Source organism: Heterodontus francisci, chromosome 34, assembly GCF_036365525.1.
Source record: "Heterodontus francisci isolate sHetFra1 chromosome 34, sHetFra1.hap1, whole genome shotgun sequence".
Taxonomy (NCBI): Eukaryota; Metazoa; Chordata; class Chondrichthyes; order Heterodontiformes; family Heterodontidae; genus Heterodontus; species Heterodontus francisci.
The window spans coordinates 18,210,070-18,235,693 of record NC_090404.1 but is presented as its reverse complement, the minus strand read 5'-3'; the positions used below and the strand labels follow the sequence as shown (position 1 = coordinate 18,235,693).

General features: G+C 44.7%; 1 protein-coding gene across 2 annotated transcripts; it reads left to right on the top strand.

Moving 5' to 3' along the window:
• The first annotated feature begins 2,864 nt into the window (after window positions 1–2,864).
• On the top strand, window positions 2,865–12,217 carry LOC137349150 (zinc finger protein 774-like). 2 transcript variants are annotated; one of them, XM_068014557.1, is made up of 3 exons: window positions 2,865–3,100; window positions 4,622–4,745; window positions 9,167–12,217. In XM_068014557.1, the coding sequence occupies exon 3, from the start codon at window positions 9,527–9,529 to the stop codon at window positions 10,367–10,369; it is 843 nt and encodes a 280-aa protein (XP_067870658.1). In that variant the 5' UTR covers window positions 2,865–3,100; window positions 4,622–4,745; window positions 9,167–9,526; the 3' UTR covers window positions 10,370–12,217. The 2 variants fall into 2 exon arrangements, 1 of the variants encoding a protein (XP_067870658.1); XR_010969256.1 differs by lacking the exons at window positions 4,622–4,745; window positions 9,167–12,217 and adding an exon at window positions 3,187–3,454.
• Window positions 12,218–25,624: the final 13,407 nt, after the last annotated feature.

Sequence of the window (25,624 nt, the reverse complement as noted above, 5' to 3'; positions counted from 1 at the left end):
AAAACTGGTACTAGTCAGGGGGGATGGGAACCAGGAGCAAGTATTTGAGAGGAATACCAAGGTGCACAGAATATGGGGGGGGGGGGGGGGGGGGGATAGATAGCACGAGAGTAGGGGATAGTGCGTTATTAGGTGGGGTCAGAGTAAGGGAGAAAGTAATAACATCTGAATCAGGGTTAATGTGCATGTACATGAATGCATGGAGTGTGGTTAATAAGACTGGTGAGGTACAGGCGCAGATTGCCATGTGGAAATATGATGTTGTGGCTATAACAGAGACCTGGCTCAAAGAAGGGCAGGACTGGGTGTTGAATATTCCTGGATACAAGGTGTTCAAGAAAGATAGGAAAAGGAAAAAAGGAGGAGGGATGGTGGTATTGATTAAGGAGAGCATGGCAGTGCTGGAGGAAAAGGATGTCCAGGGGGGTCGAGGACAGAATCAATTTGGCTCGAGTTAAGGAACAAAAAAGGTGCAGTTTCATTGCTAGGTTTTGTCTATAGGCAACAATAGGGAAGGACATGGAGGAACAAATTTGCAAGGAAATTACAGAGGTGCAAAAATTATAGGTTAGTTTTAATGGGGGACTTTAATTATCCAAACATAGACTGGGAAAATAGTAGTGTAAAGGGCAGTGAGGGGCAAGAATTTCCATAGTGTGTTTAGGAAAACAATCTACAACAGTATGTTGCTAGTCCAATGAGAAAGGAGGCACTGCTAGACCTGGTTCTTGGGAATGAAGTCGGCCAAGTGGATCAAGTATCAGTAGGAGAGCATTTCGGGGATAGTGATCATTGTATTATAAGGTTTAGGCTGACTATGGAAAAGGACAAAGAGCAATCCATGGTAAGAATAATTAACTGGGGGAAGGCCAACTTCAGTGGGGTAAGAATGGAGCTGGGGTGAATAAATTGGAGTCAAAAGCTGGCAGGAAAATCGGTAGAAGAACAATGGGTTATCTCCGAAGAAGAGATAGTTTGGGCACAGTCAAGGTATGTTCCCTCAAAGGGGAAAAGTAGAGCAAACAAATCCAGAGCTCCCTGGATGATAAAAGAGGAAGAGATTGAAATAAGGAAGAAAACGTGTGCTTATAACAGATGCCAGATAGAAAATACTATCAAGAACCAAGATGAATATGGAAGGTCCAGAGGGGAAGTGAAAACGCAACTAAAAGAAGCAAAGAGAGAGCATGAGAAGAGACTGGCAGCTAGCATTAAAGGAAATCCTAAAGTTTTCTATAGGCATATAACTATTGGCTGAGTGACAGGAAACAAAGAGTAGTGGTAATGGACATTTTTCGGGCTAGAGGAAGGTTTGCAGTGGAGTTCCCCAGGGATCAGTGTTGGGACCCTTGCTTTTCTTGATATATATTAATGACCTAAACCTTGGTGTACAGGGCACAACTTCCGAGTTTGCAGATGATACGAAACTTGGAAGCATTGTGAATTGTGAGGATGGTAGTGTAGAACTTCAAAAGGACTTAGACAAGTTGGTGGAATGAGCAGACAGGTGACAGAAGTTCAATGCAGAGAAATGTGAGGTGATTCATTTCGGTAGGAAGAACATGGAGAGACAATATAGAATAAAGAGCACAATTCTAAAGGGAGTGCAGGAACATAGGGACCGAGATGTATATGTGCATAAGTCATTAAAGGTGGCAGTAGAGGTTGAGAGAGCATTTAATAAAGCATACAGATCCTGGGCTTTATTAATAGAGGCATAGAGTACGAGAGCAAAGAAGTTATGTTGAAATTGTACAAGACACTAGTTCGGCGTCAGCTGGAGTACTGCATCCAATTGTGGGCACCACAATTGAGGAAAGACGTGAAGGCATTGGAAAGAGTGCAGAAGAGATTCACGAGAATGCTTCCAGGGATGAGGATTTTCTGTTATGAAGATAGATTGGAGAAGTTAGGACTGTTTCCCTTGGAGAACAGAAGGCTGAGAGGTATTCAAAATCATGAGAGGTCTGGACAGAGTAGATGGAGAAAAACTGTTCCCACTGGTGAAAGGATCAAGAATGAGAGGGCACAGATTTAAAGTATTTGGGAAGAGAAGCAAAAGGGACATGAGAAAAAACTTTTTAACGCAGCGAGTGGTTAAGTTCTGGAATGCACTGCCTAAGAAAGTGGTGGAGGCAGATTCAATTGAAGCATTCAAAAGGGAATTAGACAGTTATATGAAAAGGAAGAATGTGCATGGTTATGGGAGAAGTAGAGGAATGGGACTGAGGGAATTGCTCTATCGGACAGCCAGTGCGGACACGATGGGCCGAATGGCCTCCTTCTGCGCTGTAACAATTCTGTGATTCTGTGTCGAATTTAGCAGCGCCTTCTTTATTCCTAGCAGCTGCAGACAGTGACGTTTCAGTCAGTGAAGGTACATTTGCGTGTGTGTCAGTGGTTGTCAGTTTGTTGGCAATCACCTGTTTTATACTAAAATAAAACCAAGAAATGCTGGAAATGCTCAGCAGGTCTGGCAGCATCTGTGGAGAAAGAAGCAGAGTTAACGTTTCAGTTCAGTGACCCTTCATCAGACCATCATGAGTTCTGAAGGAGGGCCACTGACCTGAAACGTTAACTCTGCTTCTCTCTCCACAGATGCTGCCAGACCTGCTGAGCAGTTCCAGCATTTCTTTTTTTAAAATTTCAGATTTCCAGCATCGGCAGTATTTTGCTTTTATTATATACCTGTTTTATACTATTGTATTTTTGTCAGCATGAAACATGAACTTTCCATACCATTTATGTATAAATGGTAGACTATCCTGTCCAGAATGCTCGGCGCGCTGGAATATGACCTATCGATCGGAGCAGGGCCGGAATGCGCAGGCGCGGGGTGGCCCCGGAGCTTGCCCCCACTGAGTGGAGCATGCGCGGTGCGGCTCCCGGAAGCTGAACGAGGCCGAGCGTGGCCTCAGCAATACGGAGTCTCAGCGGCTCTCAGGCCCCGAATCAGAGCCGCCGAGTTCGGCGAGGGTCCCGGAGAGAGGGAGGGGGCTCCATTAAAGCGATGGTGCAGCGCCTCCCCCATCCTCGCAGCCGCTTCCTGGTTTCTTCTCCCGTTTCCACCGAGTCAGGAAGCCTGTGAGTTGATTGGCTGGTAAGTATTGTAGCTTTGTTTCACTTTCTTCAAAGTTAGGAAGTTAGTACAAGGAGCTGGAAATTAAACATTCCCGTTTTCTTCAGAATTAGGGGGAGCTTCCCGAGATTTAAGTGACATCAGGAGGTGAGATGCTGTCAGCAATAAGGAAAGCAGAAGAGGATGGAGTCAGTCAGCTTGTGCTGCTTCAGATTATTGAGATATTCAGATATAAGTTCCGAAGAAGGGTCACTGACTCTCCACAGATGCTGCCAGACCTGCTGAGTATTTCCAGTGTTTCTTGTTTTTGTTTCAGATATTGTGTTGCCAGTATCTTGTAACCTGATATATAAATAAACAGCTGATTGCATTGGAGATTCCTTGATGTTGGGTATATGAACTTTAACACACGAGGCAAGGCGATATCTCCCAAGGTTTGGAAAAAGCTGCAACATGTTGTTGGTTACTAGGGTAGGAGCACCTCATGTGGTTATGCAATCCCTCTCTCCGCTGGTTTGATTGAGGCATTAGCTGAGTTCAAATAACAGAGGAAGAAAAATCATTGGGATGCTTTAATCATTCGTACCGCTACATCCCACAGTAAGACTTAAAATTACATGCTTTTAATTAAGCAAACTAATGAAGAAAATAAACTTGCAGGGCTAGGGGAATCAAGCTGGGAGGGGGACTAATTGGGCAGCTCCGTGGAGAGCTGGCATAGTCTCAATGGGCTGAATGGCCACCTTCTGTGCCATAAATGACTCTGTGATTCTATATAACCGAAAGGAAGTGAGTAGCTTGTGAGTCTTTTATTTTTAAGTAGTAAGGTTTATTCATATCGGTAAGATTTAGGAGGAGTAGCAAGGTTTATTATTGAATAAATAGAGGAATGGCAGGGTTGCTCCAACCTCTGCAGTGCACATCCTGTGCTATGTGGGAACTCCAGAACACTTCCCGTGTCTTGGGTAATCATTTGTGCATGAAGTGCCATCAATTGCAGCACCTGGACCTCTGGGTTTTGGAGCATGAGCAGCAGCTGGCTTCGTTGCAGCGCATCTGTGAGATTGAGAGCTTCGTGGATAGCACTTTTAGAGATGTGGTCACCGTGCAGCTTAAGAGTATGTAGGGAAAGAGGGAACGGGTGGCCAACAGACAGTCAAGAAAAAAACAAGCAGGTAGTGCAGGAGACTCCTGAGAGCATCTCACTCTGCAGCCAGTGTTCAGTTCTGAGTACTGATGAAGGTGATTGTTCATCTGGGGAGTGCAGGCAGAGCTACATCCATAGCACCACGGTTGGCTCAGCTGCGCAGGGAGCACAAAGGTGATTGGAAGAGCAATAGTGAAAAGAGATTCAACAGTTAGGGAAATAGACAGCCGTTTCTGCAGCCGCAGATGCGAATCCAGGATGGTGTGTTGTCTCCCTCAGGACAGTGTGCAGCAGGGCGCATGTGCAGACATCCCGGGCCAGGAAGCAGGAGGAGAGAATGTTGTGAATGTCTATCCTGCACTGACAGTGATGACTTTTGTAAACTCCTTTTACAGGGGCTTAGAAAGGGAGGATTTGCAGATGGGGAGTTTCAAATCAAACATCACATCAAGATCTGACAGAGTCACTCGATTCATCAGGACCTGAATATCATCGACCTTTGAATGTGGAAGGAAAAAGGTTTGTCTGTTCTGTCTGTGGGAAAAGATTTCAGGTATCAGTGTGACTGGAAAAGCACTGAGATACACAAAGCCCTGGTTAGACCACACCTGGAGTATTGTGTTCAGTTCTGAGCACCACACGTTAGGAAGGATATATTGGGCTTGGAGGGAGTGCAGTGTAGATTTACCTGAATGATACCTGGACTCCAAGGGTTAAATAACAAATAGAGATTACACAAATGAGTCATAGTCATTGCAACACCGAAGGAGGACATTCAGCTTTTTGATTCCATGCCAGCTCTCTGTCGAGCAATCCAGTCAGTCCCATTCCCCCCGCTCTATCCCCGTAATCCTGCAGGTTTATTTCCCTCAGGTGCCCATCCAATTTCCTTTTGAAATCATTGATCGTCTCCACTTCCACCTCCCTCGTAGGCAGAGAGTTCCAGGTCATTACCACTCGCTGCGTAAAAAAACTTCTTCCTGACATCCCTCCTGTAACTCATGTGCGAAACCTTAATTTGTGTCCCCAAGTCCTTGTACCATCAGCTAATGAGAACAGCTTTTCTTTGTCTACCTTAACTAAACCTGTCACAATCTTGTACACCTCTACCAAATCTCCCCTCAACCCCCTTTGCTCCAAGCAGAACAACCCCAGCTTCTCCAACCTAACATTGTAGCTAAATTCCTTCATCCCTGAAACCATTCTGGTAAATCTCCTCTGCACCCTCTCGTGGACCTTCACATCCTTCCTGAAGTGTGGTGACCAGAACTGGACACAATACTCCAGTTGTGGCCTAACCAGAACTTTATAAAAATTCAGCATAACTTCCTTCCTCTTGCATTCAATACCTCTATTTATGAGGCCCAAGATCCCATTTGCTTTGCCAGCTGTTCTCTCAATGTGTCCTGCCACCTTCAATGATCTATGCACATGAACCCCCAGGTACCTCCATCCCTGCACACTCTTTAGAACTGCACCATTAAGTATATAATTGCCTCTCCCTCTTCCTTCTGCCAGAATGAACCAACTCGCTGAGGGTTGTATTCTCTGGAATTCAGAAAATTAAGGCGTGAATTGATCACAGTTTTCAAGATATTGAATGAAACTGACAGGGTAAATATAGAGAAACTATTTTCACTGGTTGGGGAACCCAGCACTTGGGGGCATAGTCTAAAACTTAGAGCCAGGCCTTTCATTATTCCATCCCTGGGCCCTGTAAACCCGAGCGTTAATCCACCCCCTACTGTACATACACAGAATTACAGCCCAGAAACAGGCTGTTTGGCCCCACTAGTTTGTGCTGGTGTTTATAATCCACATGAGCCTCCTCCCAATCTAATTGCCTCATCCCACCCTGCCCCCCCCCCCCCCCCATTCCTCTATTCCCTTCTCCTTCATAAATATATTGAGCCTCTCCTTAAACACATCATTGCTATCTGCTTCAACCACTCCACGTGGCAGTGAGTTCCACATTCCCACCACTCTGAGTAAAGAAATTCCTCCTAAGTTCTCTATTTGACCTGTTAATGTCTGTCTTATATTGCTGCTCCCTTGTTCTGACTCACTGATAATTTTAAAGACCTCTATCAGATCTCCACCTAGTCTTCTCTTTACCAGAGAAAGGAGCCCCAGCCTGCTCAATCTTGCTGGATTGTAGCATCCTCTCTGGTGACATCTTTGTAAATCTATTCTGCACTTTCTTCAGTGCTTCAATATCCTTTTTTAATATGGAGACCAGAACAGCTCACAGTCCTTCTAAGTGAGGTTCTCTATAAATTTAACATTCCCTCCCTGCTGTTACATTGTATTCCTCTAGAAAAGAACATCAGCTCTTTCTTTGCTCTCTTATCGACTTGTGTTGCTCCTTTTAGTGATTTATGTGACTCTGTTCCCAGATCTCTTTGCTCCTCTGCTCCATTTAATTTCTTACATTCTAACCAATAACTGGCCTCCTTATTCCTCCTCCCAAAATGAACCAGCTCACATTTCACTGTGTTGAATTTCATTTCCCATTTATCTGTCCAGTCTGCCAGCCTGTTTATATCTTCCTGGATTTCAGTGCAGTCTCCACATTAGTTCAACCACCAATTTGGTGTCATCTGAAAATTGTGAAAACATCCTTCTAATTCCTGAGTCCAAATGTGGGTAATGAACAGAAGTCCCATTGTACTTCACGCCATAGTTGATATGCCGGGCACTCGGGTTTCTGTATAATTTATTTAATAATTTTCTTCATTGTCTCCCCGGCCCCAGTCATCATGGGATGTCACAAAAATAATAATCCATTTGACATTTGGACCATTCAATGGTGAATTAATTACCCAGGCCTCTCTCTGGGTCAGAAAGTCCCCTATCAATGACTGCAGGAGCCCAGTGCACTGGCGCAGAATCGGATTGTGTTTTGAGCAGATGCAGTGCAGGTGATGGAGACGGTGTCAGATGGAACAGGCAGTTCGGGAGGAGATTGTGGGCACAGGGGAGGAATTGGAGCCATGGCTGGGCTGGGAAGCTTCATAAACACCTGGGGTCGGCCTGAGGCCCCGAATAAGAGACTACAGCGCCTCCATCTTGGAGAGGGTGAGGTCAGGACGCATGTGTGGCCATCTTGGTGAGGATGTAGAGAGTGGGTGGGGCTTCACCGTGTCTCTGTTCCAAACCAGGTCCTAGTGCCCAGGAGATGAAGCATCCTGGACAACAGGGCTTTAAGCAGCTTCGCCCACTCGCAGGCTGTGTGTGATCTTTAGAGCCGAGAGGAGTCCGTGGGTCATGTATATACTCAGTGTGAGAGGTTACAGCCCCTGCGTAGTCACCTGAAGGGGCTGCTCCTCAACTTAGTATCTCTAGGAATCTACAGAATGTAAGGAGGCCATTCAGCCCATCATCAGCAAGGAGCCATCCAGCCAAATACCACTTTCCAGCTCTTGGTCCGTAGCCTTGTAGGTTAGGTCACTTCAAGTGCATATCTAAGTACTATTTAAATGTTATGAGGGTTTCTGTCTGTACCACCCTCCCAGGCAGTGAGTTCCAGATCCCACCACCCTCTGGGTGAAAACATTTCCCCTCAAATTCCCTCTTAAACCTCCTACCTCTTACTCTAAATCTATGCCCTCTGGTTATAGACCCCTCAACCAAGGAAAGTAAGGCCTTCCTCTCTACTCTACCCAGACCTCTCATAATTTTATGTATGTCAATTAGGTCTCCCCTCAGCCTCCTCTGATCCAAAGAAAACAGCCCTACCCTATCCAATCTTTCCTCATAACTAGAATTCTCCAGTCCAACTAACATCCTTGTAAGTCTCCTCGGTACCCTCTCTAATACAATCACATCTTTCCTATGGTGTGCTGACCAGAACTGCACGCAGTACTGCAGCTGTGTCCTAACCAGTGTTTTGTACGGTTCCAGCATAATATCCCTGCTCTTATATTCTGTGCCTTGGCTAATAAAGGCAAGTATCCCTTATGCCTTCTTAACCACCTAATTCCCCTACCAGCCACCTTCAGGGATCTGTGGACATGCACACCAAGGTCCCTCTGTTCCTCTGTACTTCTTAGTATCCTACCATTTATTGTATATTCCCTTGCCTTGTCAGCTGTCCGGAAATCCATCACCTCAGACTTCTCCAGACTGAATTCCATTTGCCACTGTTCTGCCCACCTGACTAGTCCATTGATATCTTCCTGCAGTCTACAGCTTTCTTGTTCAGTATCAACCACACGGTCAATTTTTGTACCATCTGCAAACTTCTTAATCAAACCCCCTACATTCAAGTCCAAATCATTGATATATAACCACAAAAAGCAAGGGACCGAGTACTGATCCCTGCAGAACCCCACTGAAAACAGCCTCCAGTCACACAAACACCCATCGACTGTTACCCTTTGCTTCCTGCCTCTGAGCCAATTTTGGCTCCAACTTGCCGCTTTGCCTTGGATCCCCTGGGCATTTACTTTGGTGACCAGTCTGTCATCTGGGACCTTATCAAAAGCTTTGGTTACAATTTACTTCCACTCTCCTAATCTTTGGTCACTTGGTGAGAGGGGGAGGGGGGTGGTGAGTAAGTCAGACAACCTTCTCCTGGATCTGCTCTTGGGCCTGGTTAAAACAGCAATGTGTAGGTCCAGGATGTGCAGGGACCATGTTGGGGATGAGGGTGTCTCTGTGTCTGCCGCTCTGTCTTTCATGGTCTTGTCCGTGCCGGGAGGGGTACTTCAGGGTACAGAATGTCTCACAGACACTGGTAACGCCATTCTGGTCGATCTCAGAAGGTTCCCTTTGCTATTGTTGGGACTTTGTTGCTTGTTTTGGCTTCTTTTAGTTTGAATGGACCACATGTTTGGGGAGAACGAGAGAGGAAAGAATGTTCCATAGAAACTAGAACTGTCTGTTCTGAATTTTTATCCTGTACTGACAGTGATGACCTTTGTAAACTCCTTTTATAGGGTATTAGAAGGGAAAGATTTACAGACGGGAAACTCAAACTAAACAGCACGTCAGGATCTGACAGTCACTCGATTCATCAGGACCTGAATATCATTGGCCTTTGAATGTGGAAGGAGAAATGTTTGTTCTGTCTGTGGGAAAAGATTTCAAACATCAGTGTGACTGGAAAATCACCAAGACACACACACACACCCGAGTGAGAGTGTTCCAGTGCACTGACTGTGGAAAGAGCTTTAACCAGTTACACAGCCTGGAAAAACATCACACCATTCACAACAGGGAGAAACCGTACGTGTTCTGCGTGTAGACAAGGCTTCAACTGATCGTCCAATCTGGAGAGACACAAGGACACCCACACCATGGAGAAACCGTGGAAATGTGGGGACTGTGGGAAGGGATTCAATTACCCATCAGAACTGGAAGTTCACCGGCGCAGTCACACTGGGGAGAGGCCGTTCACCTGCTCAGAGTGTGGGAAGGGATTCACTCGGTCGTCCAACCTGCTGACGCATCAGCGAGTTCACACTGGGGAGTGGCCGTTCACCTGCTCCGAGTGTGAGAAGGGATTCACCTGTTCGTCCACCCTGCTGATACACCAGCGAGTTCACGCTGGGGAGAGGCCGTTCACCTGCTCCGTGTGCAGGAAGAGATTCACTCGGTCATCCCACCTGCTGATACACCAGCGCGTTCACACTGGAGAGAGGCCGTTCACCTGCTCCGAGTGTGGGAAGGGATTCACTCGGTCATCCAACCTGCAGACACACCAGCGAGTTCACACTGATGAGAGACCTTTTAAATGTCGAAACTGTGGGACTTGCTATAAAAGTTCCACTGAATTGATGTCCCATCAACGCATTCACACCGACGAGAAACCATTCAGGTGTTCTCACTGCGGGAGTGGGTTCAAGCGATCATCTGATCTCACTGTACACCAGCGCACTCACACTGGGGAGAGGCCATTCACCTGCCCTGAGTGTGGGAAGGGATTCACCCAGTCTTACACCCTGCTGCGACACCGTCGCACTCACACTGGGGAGAGGCCATACACCTGCTCTGTGTGTGGGAAGGGATTCACTCACTCATCCGCCCTGCTGACACACCAGCGGGTTCACACTGAGGAAAAGCCATACACCTGCTCAGAGTGTGGGAAGGGATTCACTGATTCATCCAACCTGCTGACACACCAGCGAGTTCACAAGTGACTGCAGGGATTGGATTCTGCTGTTATTGCTGTTGTTAATCACATCCAGGACTGGACCATGTTGGGATTTATTTCAGTTTATAATTCCTGTAACTGGGCTGGAGTTTACTATTTCGGATATATGATATGATTTTTCTAAGATAAGAGGAGACTGATGTTCTGTTAGTGACTGTAACATTTTTGGGCCTTTTCTCCTTTTTTTTTGTGGAAGACTTGTATTTGTAAAGTGCCTTTCATGACATCAGAATGTCCCATAGTGTTTTTACAGATAATGAAGTTCTTTTGATGTTTACTCAGTGCTGTTGACAGCTGTGACTCAGTGGGTAACACTCTCACCTCTGAGTCAGAAGGTCATGGGTTCAAGTTTTCTCCAGGACCTGAGCACAAAAATCAAGGCTGACACTCCAGTGCAGTACTGAGGGAGTGCTGCATGCTCGGAGATCCTGTCTTTCAGATGAAAATTTAAACTGAGGCCCCGCCTCAGGTGAATGTAAAAGATCCTGTTGCACTATTACAAAGACGAGCAGGGGAGTTATCCCCGGTGTCCTGATCAATATTTATGCCTTCATCAACATCAGTAAAACAGATGGTCTGGTCATTATGACATTGCTGCTTGTGGGATCTTACTGTGTGCAAATTGGCTGCTGTCTTTCCTGCATTACAACAGTGATGACACTTCAAAAGACATTCATTGGCTGTACAATGCTTTAGAATATCCTGAGGTTATGAAAGGCGCTGTATAAATGCAAGTCCTTTTAACGTCAGGAATGCAGCAGAAAAATTGTGCACAGCGAGTCCCACAAACAGAAAATTGGCCTTGACCACATAATCTTTTCTTGGTGTCACACACACAAGAGGTGTAATGATAGGAATTATGGACAAAATTCTGAAGTTATAAAAACTGACTCTATCTTTTAAAAAATGGACCTTTCTTTAAAAAGTGTACAATGTTCCAAAATAGCTGCCAAAGGAAAAGGACTTGGACTTTGTCCCTGTCAGACAGTTTGAATAAACAAAGGAAAATCTTCAAAGCTAAGAGGTGTCAATTGCACCCCTCCTAGAATATTCCCATATTGAATGGGTTCTTCTGAAACAAAGAAGGTGTGAAGTAGCCACGTCCTGGGCCATTGTGACATCACCTTTGGGAGAGACCAAAGCGTCTCCTACCTGGAGGTGAGAAGTAATGGCAGCTTTGCCTTAAAAAGCAGCCGAGAGAGAGAGACACCTGAGAAAAAGGCAGTATCAAGAAGCTTGTTTCCAGCAAACCAGAAACACATGCCCTGCTACAGAATTCTGTATCTACTCTATACAGCAGTGAACTTTCAACAAGAGAGAAACCTAAAAACACCTCAGGCCTGCAAACAATGGGAACTGGATTTCCAAGAGAATTCAACAGGTTCACCAAGACCGCCGCCGAAATCTACCTACCCCCCCACCCACTTAGAATTGCTTCCCCCTTTTTCCCTCTCTATTAGTCTCTTGTCTGCGTATTTGAGTGAATGCATGAGTGGATGTGGGTGTGACAATTTCAGGATCAGGTGTATTGATCAATAAACAATTGACTTTTTGTTTTAAAACCTACACGAAAGCCTGTTACTGTCTGTTTATTTGACAAATAAAACACCAGGGGGCTAAACCCTTAAAACAAAACACGCTTTGCTCTGGTCAGGTGGGAGTTCAACAGTGGGAACAACCCAAATCTCACCACGTGGCCGTAAAATTAGTGATGTTGCCTGAAGGATGAATATTGACAGCACACTGGGGAGAAAACCTCTGCTCTTCGAGATAACTTTGAGATCATTTGTGTCCATCTGACAGGATAGTTGGGGTCTTGGCTGAAGGTGTTGTGTGAAATATGGGACCTCTGACACTGCAGTGTTCCCTCAGTACTACATTGGAATATCAGCCTAGATTATGTGCTCAAGTCTCTGGATGCAGATTTGAACCCAGAACCTACTGACTCAGAGATGAGAATGTAAGCACCGAGCCAGGACTAACACCTCATCATTACTCTAGATTATTTCAGTTCTCAGACCTTCGGTTATTCTCATGGCCAGGTCTCATAGAAAATAGGAGCAGGAGTAGGCCATTCAGCCCTTCGAGCCTGCTCCACCATTCATTATGATCATGGCTGATCATCCAACTCAGTAACCTGTTCCCGCTTTCGTCCCATACCCTTTGATCCCTTTAGACCCAAGAGCTATATCTAACTCCTGCTTGAAAACATACAATGTTTTCGCCTCAACTACTTTCTGTGGTAGTGAATTCCACAGGCTCACCACTCTCTGGGTGAAGACATTTCTCCTCATCTCAGTCCTGAAAGGTTTACCCCGTATCCTTAGACTATGACCCCTGGTTCTGGACTCCCCCACCATCAGGAACATCCTTCCTGCATCTACCCTGTCAAGTCCTGTTAGAATTTTATAGGTTTCTATGAGATGCCCCACTCAGTCTCCTGAACTACCCCCAATCCTAGCCGACTCAATCTCTCCTCATACGTCAGTCCCGCCATCCCAGGAACCAGTCGGGTAAACTTTCGCTGCACTCCCTCTATAGCAATAACATCGTCCTCAGATAAGGAGACCAAAACTGCACACAATATTCCCTTGTATAATTGCAGCAAGACAGCCCTGCTCCTGTACTCGAATCCTCTCGTTATGAAGGCCTGGTCTTGCTGCATATTCCCCTCTCTCAGTTTATAGCCGTTCAGATAATAATCTGCCTTCCTGTTTTTGCTACCAAAGTGGATAACCTCACATTTATCCGCATTACACTGCATCTGCCATGCATTAGCCCACTCACTCAACTTGTCCAAATGACCCTGAAGCCTCTCTGCATCCTCCTCACAACTCACCCTCCCACCCAGTTTTGTGTCATCTGCAAATTTGGAGATATTGCATTTGGTTCCCTCATCTAAATCATTAATATATATTGTGACTAGCTGGGGTCCAAGCGCCGATCCCAGCGGTATCCCACTAGTCACTGCCTGCCGTTTGGAAAAAGACCCATTTATCCTTCTCCTTTGTTTTCTGTCTTCCAGCCAATGTTCTATCCAACGCAATACACTACCCTCAATCCCAAGCGCTTTAATTTTACACGCTAATCTCTTATGTGGGTCTTTGTCGAAAGCCTTCTGAAAGTCCAAATGAACCACATCCACTGGCCCCCCCTCATCAACTCTGCGAGTTACATCCTCGAAGAATTCTAGTAGATTTGTCAAGCATGATTTCCCTTTCGTAAATCCATGCTGACTCTGCCCGATTCTACCTCTGTTCTCTAAGTGCTCTGCTATGAAATCTTTGATAATGGACTCTAGAATTTCCCCCACTACCAACGTCTCAGCTCCCTCTATATTCCAGAGTGCCTCTCCTAGTCTTAGTATACAAGGAAGGTATTGGTAATATGAACACGTATCTGCCCTTGGAGTGTTTGATGGGACTGTGTAGATTGAGCTTTACTTTGTATCTAACCTCATGCTGTTCCTGCCCGCCGATTGTTTGATGGCAGAGTGTAGAGTGAGCTTTACTCTGTATCTCACCCGTTTTTTCTTTTCTTTTTTAGTCTCTTGCAGTTAAAGTTGTTGAAAAACTGTAGCACTTGCTTCCCCTGTGGCAGCTCCTCTCCCCAGCCGCAACTCCTCCTATTCACTGACTGCAGCAGTCAGCTGCACCTCGTTGCTGCAATCAGCACTCAGCAATCCAATTAGGCAGCAGCCAACCCAGTGCTGTACCTGTCCTCAGAGTGTTTGATGGGGCAGTGTGGACGGAACTTTACTCTGTATCTAATCCATACTGTGTCTGACTGGAGAATGCTTCAAGCAGACACTCAGTGCACTGAATGCTCCATTTCCAGGCACTGATATTCATTACCTCGATAAGAACAACATTGCACCCAAAGATGAGAGAAACCCATCAGTTTCTCTCCTGGGCACACTTCCAGAGGGACAGTGAGTGTCCTCAACATTTTTGTACTGTCTGCTCGATATTTCGTCCCGAGGTCTGAATCTTTTGGTGATGATTTGAATGTGATGCCCTCTAATTACTGACCTACCAACTGGTGCAAATAGATTTTCCTCATTTAATGAAATGTTGAAGCCCTCCCTCAGATCTCCAACAATCTTTTGTTCTAATGAAAAGAGCCCTAGTTTCTCTAATCTCTCCTGATAACTAAAGCCTCTCTTCCCTGGTATCATCTCAGTGAATCTCTTCTGCACCCTCTCCATGGCCTTGACATCCTTCCTGGTGTAAGATCCCAAAACTTGACCCAATATTCTAACTGCAGCCTAACCAATGGTTTGTTTACATGACCTCTGACCTTTTGTACTCTACTCCCCGAATTATAAAACTAGGATCCCATGTGCTTTTTAACCACTTTATCAACTTGTCCTCCCACTTTTAAAGGCTTGTGTCTCTGAACCACTTGTTGGGTTTAGAAATATTTACATAATATGGCTAAAATACATTGACATCAAATAACTGATATAATGTGTATTGTGGGATGTAGAAGTTTAATCTGAATTAGAAACTCAAACAGGCACTTCACTGCAGACAGGTCATCATGGCAACACTGATAAGACATTCCATACCACCGAATTAGCTCATTGGAAACTCTAATCAGATCAGGGGAAAGGACAGGGTTTGTCTGTTATTAACCACAATATAAACTGAAACTAGAGTGAGTCATAGAATAGATTCGATTATAATGTCTGATGTTTATATATATAATTGTGAAACTGTAAGAAATAACAGGATTAACAGTAGGCAGGGTAGTTTAGGGATAATGAGAACATTACTGAAGAAAAGGAGCCGCTGGGAACCAGGGAATGTGTCCTTGTAAATCACAGATTGGAGAAGTTCCAGCTGTCTTTTCCTCACTTCCCATCAAAACCCAGCAGTGAAGACAAAGAAGAGTCAGGTGCCAGAGCTGGATCACTACAGGGTATAAAAGTGAGGGGATACTGATGTAAGGGGGCAGTCGGGACTGGAGACACCAGAGATCAAGCTCAGGGTGCCCAAGGTTCCATCCAGTGGGCTAACCTCGTGTATGTGACTGTGGACACGCGGGACTTGCATGTTTACTCTAATTGATGGATCAATATAAGATATGGTAGAGGACAGAGAATCTGCTCAGCTTATATTTCTTAACAAGGAATTAAAATCCCTGGGACTGGACTCTCCAACCTGCTAAGACAAGGTGTTAGCTAGAACCTTCCACCTCTTTACTGTTCTGCTCTTCTACTCCTTTTAAACCTATCCCATTTAATGTCCACTTCCTCCCATTTCGTTCCTCCCAATCTCTATCATGTCACATTTCTATGTGGTAAGTTTCAACTGACATCTCCCTGTCCCATTTCCTAACCGTTGTATTCATAATGAGTCACTTACATTCCTCCTCACAGTTCCCCACATTCACTATTTTAAAGTCGTCTGAAGATTTTGACCTTGTGCCCCATATACCCAAGCCCAGATCATTTCTCTATATTGAGAAAAGCAATGCTCCCAACACTGACCCTGGGGAACACCACTGTTTCCATCCCTCCACTCAGTACATCCATTAACCACGATTCTCTGTTTTCTGCCCTTTACCCAATTTCCTATCCACGCTGCCCCACTCCCTTAAATTCCGTGAGCTTTAATTTTACCAACAAACCTCCTGTCTGACACCTTATCAAACACCTTTTGACAATCCATCTACACAACATCCACTGCATTTCTTTTCTCAGTCCACACTGTTGTTCCTTGAAATAATCCCTGTTGTCTGTCCTGAATGAATCCACTTCACTAACAAATGTTGAAATGTTTGCTCCACACCCACAGGGTTTCATCTGTTTAAAGCCACAACAGAACAAGAACAGTTTGCTCCTGGAGTTTGAGAGAAATCACCTTTCACAATGATACAGAGTTTCAGCCAACGAGGGAGATCCGGGATCAGCCCCGCCCACTCAGTCACTCCAATTGTTTGGCGGACTGGTCAGGGAGTGTCTGTAAGTGGAGGAGAAATGGAGACTGGTCAGGGAGTGTCTGTAAAGGATTGCTATTCAGTTCGAAGGATGGTACCAGCTCTCTGGAAGATATTGACAGATTGGTGCAATGGGCAGATACATGACAGATGAAATTTAATGCGGTAAAGTGTAAAGTAATGCATTTTGGAAAGAAGAATGGGGAGAGGCTACACAAACTAAATGCAGAGATGGCCGCATAGTGATGATGTCACTGGATGAGAAATGCAGAGGCCCATGTGAATGAGTTCAACAAGGGTTCAAATCCCAGCATGCCAGCTGGTGGAATATAAACGTAATCAATAAAAGTCTGGCATTTAAAGCTAGTCCCAGTAATGGTGCCAGGGAACTATCATCGATTGTTGTAAAAACCCTTCTGGTTCACTCATGTCCTTTGGGGAAGGAAATCTGCCGTCCTTACCCGGTCTGACCTCCATGTGACTCCTGACCCACAGCAATGTGGTTGAGTCTTCACTGCCCTCTGAAATGACCGAGCCAGCCATTCAATTGTCAAGGGCAATTAGGGATGGGCAAAAAAGTTGCTGGTCTTGCCGGCGACACCCACATCCCATGAAAGAATACAACAACAAAAAATCACAGTGTAGGATCAGAGATATCTGGGGGGTGCATGTACACAAATCTTTGAAGGTGACAGTACAAATTCATAAAGCTGTTTAAAAAGCAGACCAGATCCTTGGCTTTATAAACAGAACTCTGGAGTAAACAAGCAAGGAGGTTCTGCTAAACCTTTATAAATCACTAGTTAGATCTCATAGAAACATAGGAAATCGGAGCAGGAGCAAGCCATTTAGCCCCTCGAGCCTGCTCCACCATTCAACTAGATCATAACTGATCAACCTCAACCCCATTTTCACACACGATCCCCATATCCCTTGATATCTTTCACATCTAGGAATCTCTTGATTTTTGTCCTGAACATATCAATGACTGAGTCTCCACAGCATACTCAGCAGGGGTATTGTGTCCACTTCTGGGCACCAGATTTTGGAAAAGAATCAAGGCCTTGCAGAGGAGATTTACTAGAATGATACCAGGGATGAGGAGTTCCAGTTCTCTGGAGAAGCTGGGATTGTTCCCCTGAGAGCAGAGAAGGTTAAGGGTAGATTTAACAGACCGGTTCAAAATGATGAGGGATTTTCATTGAGTAGAGAGGGAGACACTGTTTCCACTGGCAGGAGGGTCAGTAACCAGAGGACAGAGATTTAAAATAATTAACCAATAAAGCCAGTGGGAGGAGGTGAGGAGACATGTTTTTAGACAGTGAGTTGTTCTGATCTGGAATGCACTGCCTGAAAGGGTGGAGGAAACAGATTCAATAATAACTTTCAAAAGGGAATTAGATAAAAACTTCAGAGGGGAAATTTCCAAGGTTTTGGGGAAAGTGTAGAGGAGTGAGACTTTAGGGAGCTAGGTAGCAGATTAAAAAGCAGGACCGCAAAGGTTGTAATCTCTGGATTACTCCCAGTGCCACGTGCTAGTGAGTATAGGAATAGGAGGATGGAGCAGATGAATATGTGGCTGAGGAGATGGTGCAGGAGGGAGGGCTTTAGTTTCCTTGATCACTGGGTCTGTTTCTGGCGAAGTTGGGTCCTGTACAAGTTGGACGGGTTGCACCTGAACTGGAACGGGACCAATATCCTTGCTGGGAGGTTTGCGAGTACTGTTGGGGGGGGGGGGGGGGGGCGACGTTTAAACTTATTTTCCAGGGGTTGGGATACAGAGTGGAGGTACAGTAAGGGATGATGCACAGTCAAAAATAAAAGAGAAACTAAGTCAGTCTGGAAGGCAGAGCAAATATAGGCCTGTTAAGGCACAAGTGAAAAATGCAAGGCTGGATTGCATCTATTTTAATGCAAGGAGTCTTACTAGTAAGGCAGATGAATTGAGGGCGTTGATTAGCACATGGGAGTATGATATTATTGCCATCACAGAGACATGGTTGAGGGAGGGGCAGGACTGGCAGCTCAATATTCCAGGGGATAGAATCTTCAGGCATGACAGGGGAGGGGATAAAAGAGGAGGTGACATTGCACTGTTGATCAAGGAGTCAATTACTGCAGTAAGGAGGGATGATATCTTAGAAGGTTCCTCAAATGAGGCCATATGGGTAGAACTTAAAAACAAAAAGGGAGCAATCACTTGGCTGCGAATGTACTACTGGCCTTCAAACAGTCAGGGAGAGATAAAGGAACAGACATGTAGGCAAATCTCAGAGAGGTGTAAAAATAATAGGGTAATAATAGTAGGGGATTTCAGCTTCCCTAATATCAACTGGGATAGTCTTAGTGCAAAGGGCTTAAAGGGGGCAGAATTCTTAAAATGCATACAGGAGAGCTTTTTGAGCCAATATGTAGAAAGTCATACAAGCGAAGGGGCAGTACTGGACCTCATCCCAGGGAATGAAGCTGGACAAGTGGTAGAAGTGTCAGTGGGGGTGCATTTCGGGGATAGTGATCATAACTCTGTAAGATTTAAGGTAGTTGTGGAAAAGGACAAAGACGGACCGGAAATAAAGGTACTGAATTGGGGGAAGGCCGATTTTAAGATGATAAAACAGGATCTGGCCAAAGTGGACTGGGAGCAGCTACTTGTAGGAAAGTCTACATCAGACCAGTAGGAGTCATTCAAAGAGGAACTAGTGAGAGTTCAGAGCTGACATGTACCTGTTAAGGTGAAGGGTAGGTGCAACAAATCCAGGGAACCCTGGATGTCAACGGATATAGAGGATTGGATCAGGAAAAAAAGGAGGCTTATGGCAGATTCAGAGAGCTGAAAACAGCAGAGGCACTAGAGGAGTATAGGAAGTGTAGGGGGTACTTAAAAAAGTAATAAGGAGAACGGAGAGGGGACATGAAAAAACAATGGCGGGCAAGATGAAGGAAAATCCTAAGGCATTTTGTAAGCATATTAAGGGCAAAGGGATAACCAGGGAAAGAGTAGGGCTCATTAGGGACCAAAGTGGCAATCTGTGTGTGGAGCTGGAGGACATAGGTGAGGTTTTAAATGATTACTTTTCATCTGTGTTCACTATGGAGAAGGACGATGTAGGTGTAGAGATCAGGGAGGGGGATTGTGATATACTTGAACTAGCATTGATAGGGAGGAAGTATTAGCTGTTTTAGCGGGCTTAAAAGTGGATAAATCCCCAGGCCCAGACAAGATGGATCCCAGGCTGTTATGTGAGGCAAGGGAGGAGATAACAAGGGCTCTAACACAAATTTTCAAATCCTCTCTGGCCACAGGAGAGGTACCAGAGGACTGGAGGACAGCGAATGTGCTACCATTATTCAAGAAGGGTAGCAAGGATAAACCAGGTAATTACAGGCCAGTGAGTCTAACATCAGTGGTTGGGAAACTATTGGAAAAAATTCTGAGGGACAGGATTAATCTCCACTTGGAGAGGCAGGGATTAATCAGGGATAGTCAGCATGGCTTTGACAGGGGGAGATCATGTCTAACTAACTTGATTGACTTTTTCGAGGAGGTGACTAGATGTGTAGATGAGGGTAAAGCAGTTGATGTAGTCTACATGGACTTCAGTAAGGCTTTTGATAAGGTCCCACATGGGAGATTGGTTAAGAAGGTAAGAGCCCATGGGATCCAGGGCAATTTGGCAAATTGGATCCAAAATTGGCTTAGTGGCAGGAGGCAGAGGGTGATGGTCGAGGGATGCTTCTGCGAGTGGAAGCCTGTGACCAGTGGTGTACCACAGGGATCGGTGCTGGGACCCTTGCTGTTTGTAATGTACATTAATGATTTAGACATGAATATAGAAGATATGATCAGTACGTTCACAGATGACATGAAAATTGATGGTGTCGTAAATAGTGAGGAGGAATGCCTTCGATTACAGGACGATATAGATGGGCTGGTAAAATGGGCAGAGCAGTGGCAAATGGAATTTAATCCTGAGAAATGTGAGGTGATGCATTTTGGGAGGACTAACAAGGCAAGGGAATATACAATGGATGGTAGGACCCTCAGTACAGAGTGTCAGAGGGACCTTGGTGTACTTGTCCATGGATCACTGAAGGCAGCAGCACAGGTAGATAAGGTGGTTAGGAAGGCATATGGGATACTTGCCTTTATTAGCCAAAGCACAGAATATAAGAGGAGGGAGGTTAATATGGAGCTGTATAAAATGCTAGTTAGGCCACAGCTGGAGTACTGTGTACAGTTCTGGGTACCACATTATGTGATTACACTGGAGAGGGTGCAGAGGAGATTCACCAGGATGTTGCCTGGGCTGGAGCATTTCAGCTATGGAGAAAGACTGAAAAGGCTAGGGTTGTTTTCCTTCGAGCAGAGAAGGCCGAGGGGGGACATGATGGAGGTATACAAAATTATGAGGGGCATTGATAAATTAGATAGGAAGAAACTTTTTCCCTTTGTGGAGGGGTCAATAACCAGGGGGCATAGATTTAAGGTAAGGTTTAGAGGGGATTTGAAGAAAAAAAATTTCACCCAGTGCATGGTTGGAATCTGGAACACACTGCCTGAAGAGGTGGAAGAGGCAGGAACCCTCACAACATTTATGAAGTATTTTGGTGAGCACTTGAAACGCCATAGCATACAAGGCTACGGGCAAGGTGCTGGAAAATGGGATTAGAATAGATAGGTGCTTGATGGCCGGCACAGACACGATGGGCCAAAAGGCCTCCTTCTCTGCTGTATGATTATATGAAATGGCGATGATCAGGAAGCATCTGCATAAGAAGGAGAAATGGAGAGTGGTCAGTGAGAGTCCATCAACAGAACTGGGAGATGTTACAATGGACAGGGAGAGGCAGAGTGTTGGAGGAGGGGGAGAGAGCACGTACAGAGAGCGAGAGAGTCAGCACCTTCAGGGGAGGAGAAAGAGGGAAACCAGTGAGTGTAGAACTGAACCCAGACAGACTCAGCTGTTACACTCACAGGAGGAGCAAGGATGAAAAAAGAAGTGAACTGGAGCAGTTATGATCTATAAAAAATGAACTGGTGAGTTAAACTCCAAAACATGGACACATTGCAGCAGACAAGATTGGGTAGGGGGTCAGGTGACTCCCCTCCTGTAATACAAAATACATCTGGGCTGTTGGAGATCAAAACCCATCATCACATCTGGTCCAGCCCTGGGAAGACATTATTTATTTTTTATTTAGAGATACAGCCTGAAACAGGCCCTTCGGCCCACCGAGTCTGTGCCAACCATTTATCCTAATCCTACACTAATCCCATGTTCCTACCACATCCCCACCTTCCTTATAATCCCCTACTACCTACCTATACTAGGAGCAATTTATAATGGCCAATTTACCTATCAACCTGCAAGTCTTTGGATGTGGGAGGAAACCAGAGCACCAGGCGAAAACCGACACGGTCACAGGGAGAACTTGCAAATTCCACACAGGCAGTACCCAGAATTGAACCCGGGTCGCTGGAGCTGTGAGGCTGCAGTGCTAACCACTGTGCCATGCAAACTGTGAATGGGAAACAGGCAATTCAAAGCAAAGTGGCTCCTATCTTCAACAATTGAGTTATCAAAGACCTTGGCAGAGAGGGAGACTGTGGATTCAAAACCAAAATAATAAGTGTGACCTAACACCACGGTATCATGATGAGCCATCTTCAAACCCCATTTTTAACAATGGTGCACGTTCAAAGACATTGTATAAACCCTGCAGGGGAGAGTATTCTTTGCTCACATAACTAAAACAAGCTGATCAGACTATTTCCTTAAAGAGAGGGAGATAGAGAGAGACTGAAGGCCAAACTTCCAGCCAGAGAAGCTGTGAGGCCGACCAGTTGAGCAAAGGTGTGATGTCTGCAAAAACAGTTTCAATCCATCTCTGGACAACTGAGACAGAGAGAAATTGCAAGGTGACTTTGAATTCCCCACCAGCAGAAGTAAATCAGAAGTCTGCAGCACTTCAGCAAGTTCAAGACTACAAACATCCAGGCCTGCACCTTTGAAAAGATTTTCCTCCAGAAATGATGCAACAGGTTTTTGCAAACCACAAAACTCTTTTATCACTTGGGGCTTTAAGTGCATCTTACCTTTTCCTTTCGATCTATCCTTATGTGTGGTGGGTGAAGGTTGACAACAATTCAGTTATTGCGGAAACAATAGTTATCTTTCTTTCCTGCTGTTGGTCTGTTTATTTGACCCTCAAGACACTCAGGGACTGAAACAAGAGTTTAAGAATACCACTATCTGTGATCAGTTGGGAGGTGAAAAGTGGAAGCCAGTCACCCCCATTACCTACCTGTCTGTAACAGGGGACTGAGTGTAATGTATCCAGGTTTGCTGATGATACAGAGTTAGGTGGGAAAGTAAGCAGTGAGGAGGACACAAACAGGCTGCAGAGGGATATAGACAGGTTGGGTGAGTGGGCAAGAACGTGACAAATGGAATACAATGTGATGTGTGAAGTCATCAACTTTGATATGAAAAATAAAAAAAAAAATTTTTTTGTGAATGGTGAGATACTGAGAAATGTTTGCATTCAGAGGGAACTGGTGTCTTTGTACATGCATCACAGAAAGTTAACATGCAGGTACAGCAAGCAATTAGGAAGGCAAATGGTATGTTAGCTTTTGTTATAAAGGGATTGGAGTATAAGAGTCAAGCAGTCTTCCTGCAATTATACAGGACATTGGTGAGGCCCCACCTGGAATACTGTGTGCAGTTTTGGTCTCCTTACCAAAGGAAGGACATACTTGCCCTTGAGGGAATGCAATGAAGGTTCACTCGTCTGGTTCCTGGGATGAGGCAATTGTTCTATTTATTCACAGAATGTGGGCATTGCTGGAAAGGTCAGTGTTTTTTGCCTATTACTAATTGCCCTTGAGAAGGTGGCTGTGAGCTGCCTCTTTGTACATACCTGAGTGGCTTGCTAGGTTGTTTCATAGGGCAGTTAAGAGTCAACCACATTTCTCTGGGTCTGGAGTCACATATAGGCCAGATTGGGTAAGGACGGCAGATTTCCTTTCCTCAAGGAAATTAGTGAACCGGGTGGGTTTTTAAGGACAATCCGGTAGTTTCATGGTCACCATTACGGATACTGGCTTTTTTATCGCAGATTTATTTAATTGATTGAGCTTAAAACCCTGAACTGCCATGGTGGGATTTGAATTCATGTCTCTGCATCATTAGTCCGGGCCTCTGGATTACTAGTTCAGTAACATAACCACTCTGCTACAGCACCCCCACTACCAGCTCCTATTTCTTATGTTCATTAAACCTCAGTCTGGTTCCTCTCAAGCTGCTGAGTGAGTGAATTAAATCTTTCTTGACAAATCACCAAGATACCAGACTACAAGTCATGCCCGAAACATCATTTATTGGTTATAAATCACAACTTCGTTAAATCTGGACACACAGACACTTTATAGACATGTATCAACACATAGAAATGTAATCAGAGTTATCCAGTAGTTCAGCACTAATAGGGAGAGTATTTCACAAAAACAAGAAACAAATGCAGGGGTGAAAGTGACCAAAGACCAAAAGGTCTGAAAATTAGTGGCCAAAGACCAAACGTCTGATTTTTTTTTGGACAATGAATCATGTAATTATAGCACTGTTATTGAAGCAAACTGGTTGAGTAATGGTAATTTTGTACAATTTTGCATATGTAATGAATAAAATTGCACTGTACTCAGAATACAATTTCATGAGACTTACCTGACAGCTGATAATTGGTTTTACGGAGCTTCATGTTCTCAATGTCCTGCTTCTGCCTATTTATAGCTTGTTCATGTAAAAGGTGTTCTGTGAAGATGTGTCAACTTTAATGGAAAGCGATATATATAAACATACCAGATGGCACGTTCTGGTACCTTGGTAAGTGATGTGAACAAATCAGTAGGTATATAAATTAATAAAAAGTAAACATTTATGAGACATTGACAATCCAGAAACTTGAACATAACTGGGGTCATTGTTCTTATTTTGTGCTGTGACATAATCACCTGAACGAAGCAGAAAGTAAAACCAGGTAGGGAGGATTGTATACCAGTTATACAGCCTGTCCAATTTGCTGTCCATTAAATTAAATGGACAGGAATATCACATACATTCTGTTAGGAGAAAGTGATACTCCCGACCCAATTTTCCTTCAGACAATTATTTATCTTCAAGCACAAAAGAGGAAAATAACCTTATTAACTTCAATATGGTGCCTCTTAAAATAGTATGTTTGTTTTTAAATATGACTCATGGTAATTTGTCATACTATAAAGATTCTAAACTAAAATAATCCTGTTTGCAGTGCAGATCTCATAATCTTAATGAAAAATTTTTAAAAATGTGATTTTCCTCTTCAAAGGATCCAAATATTATGCAATGTAAAAATTGTACCAGATCTTGCTAGTGACAGTGGAAAAGTAATGAGACTAATGTTGTACCTCCAGGAAGCAAATCCTGCACTCCGGGTCCCACTACCTGGTGGGACGTCCTGCCCCATGTGACCAAAGATCTGCGGGTCGAGAATAGGCCTGTTCAGTGACCTGAAGACCCATGGCAGAAACTCGCGACCTTGAGTAGACGTCATCCTCGAATCGAGGGATAGCCGACGATGACGACCTCTACAGTAACAAGTTTGAGGTTCTGTTGCATCATCCCCAAATCAGGCTCAAAAGTTTGGTCATGGCCCTGTGACAATGCAGCAGGTCCAATGGACAGCTGTATATCCCAACAGTGATGAACACTTCTGGCTCCTGTTCTACTGCATCAATTGGTGCAGTGGCAGCTGCATTTAACAGCAAGGTGAGCTGAAAATCATAACTATTGTGTAGGCTTGGAGAAAGGCAGCACTCTGTATATACATATTCATACATGTACAGAGTATTGTGCCATCAGCCTCAGAAGCCCAGTGACCATTTACAGTAACTGCAGAGAGTTCACAGGATAGTTGCACTGTAGCCGATGTACAACACTTGTGGTGCAGGACAGCCTTTTCCAGATAATCTTAAGCAATGCCAAACCACACATTGAAGAAAGATGGCCAGAGTTATACTCCTTGTCTTGCATCACTATGGTGCAAAAGACAGCTTCACACTGACTCAAGGTTTACAGTGTGACTGGGGCAGTAGACAGTGAAAATGGAGATGATCAATGAATGGAATTCAGCCATACACCTGAGCAAACTGATAAGTGGAAATTCCAGATCACTTCAGTTACTGCAAAGCACAGGATATATTCAGTTTATACAGTTCATGCTCACTGCAGGATATTCACATAATCAGTTTGTGCAG

Bases quoted from the DNA above. Each gene is read 5' to 3' on its own strand.
- LOC137349150 (XM_068014557.1), top strand. From the start codon at position 9,527: ATGGAGAAACCGTGGAAATGTGGGGACTGTGGGAAGGGATTCAATTAC.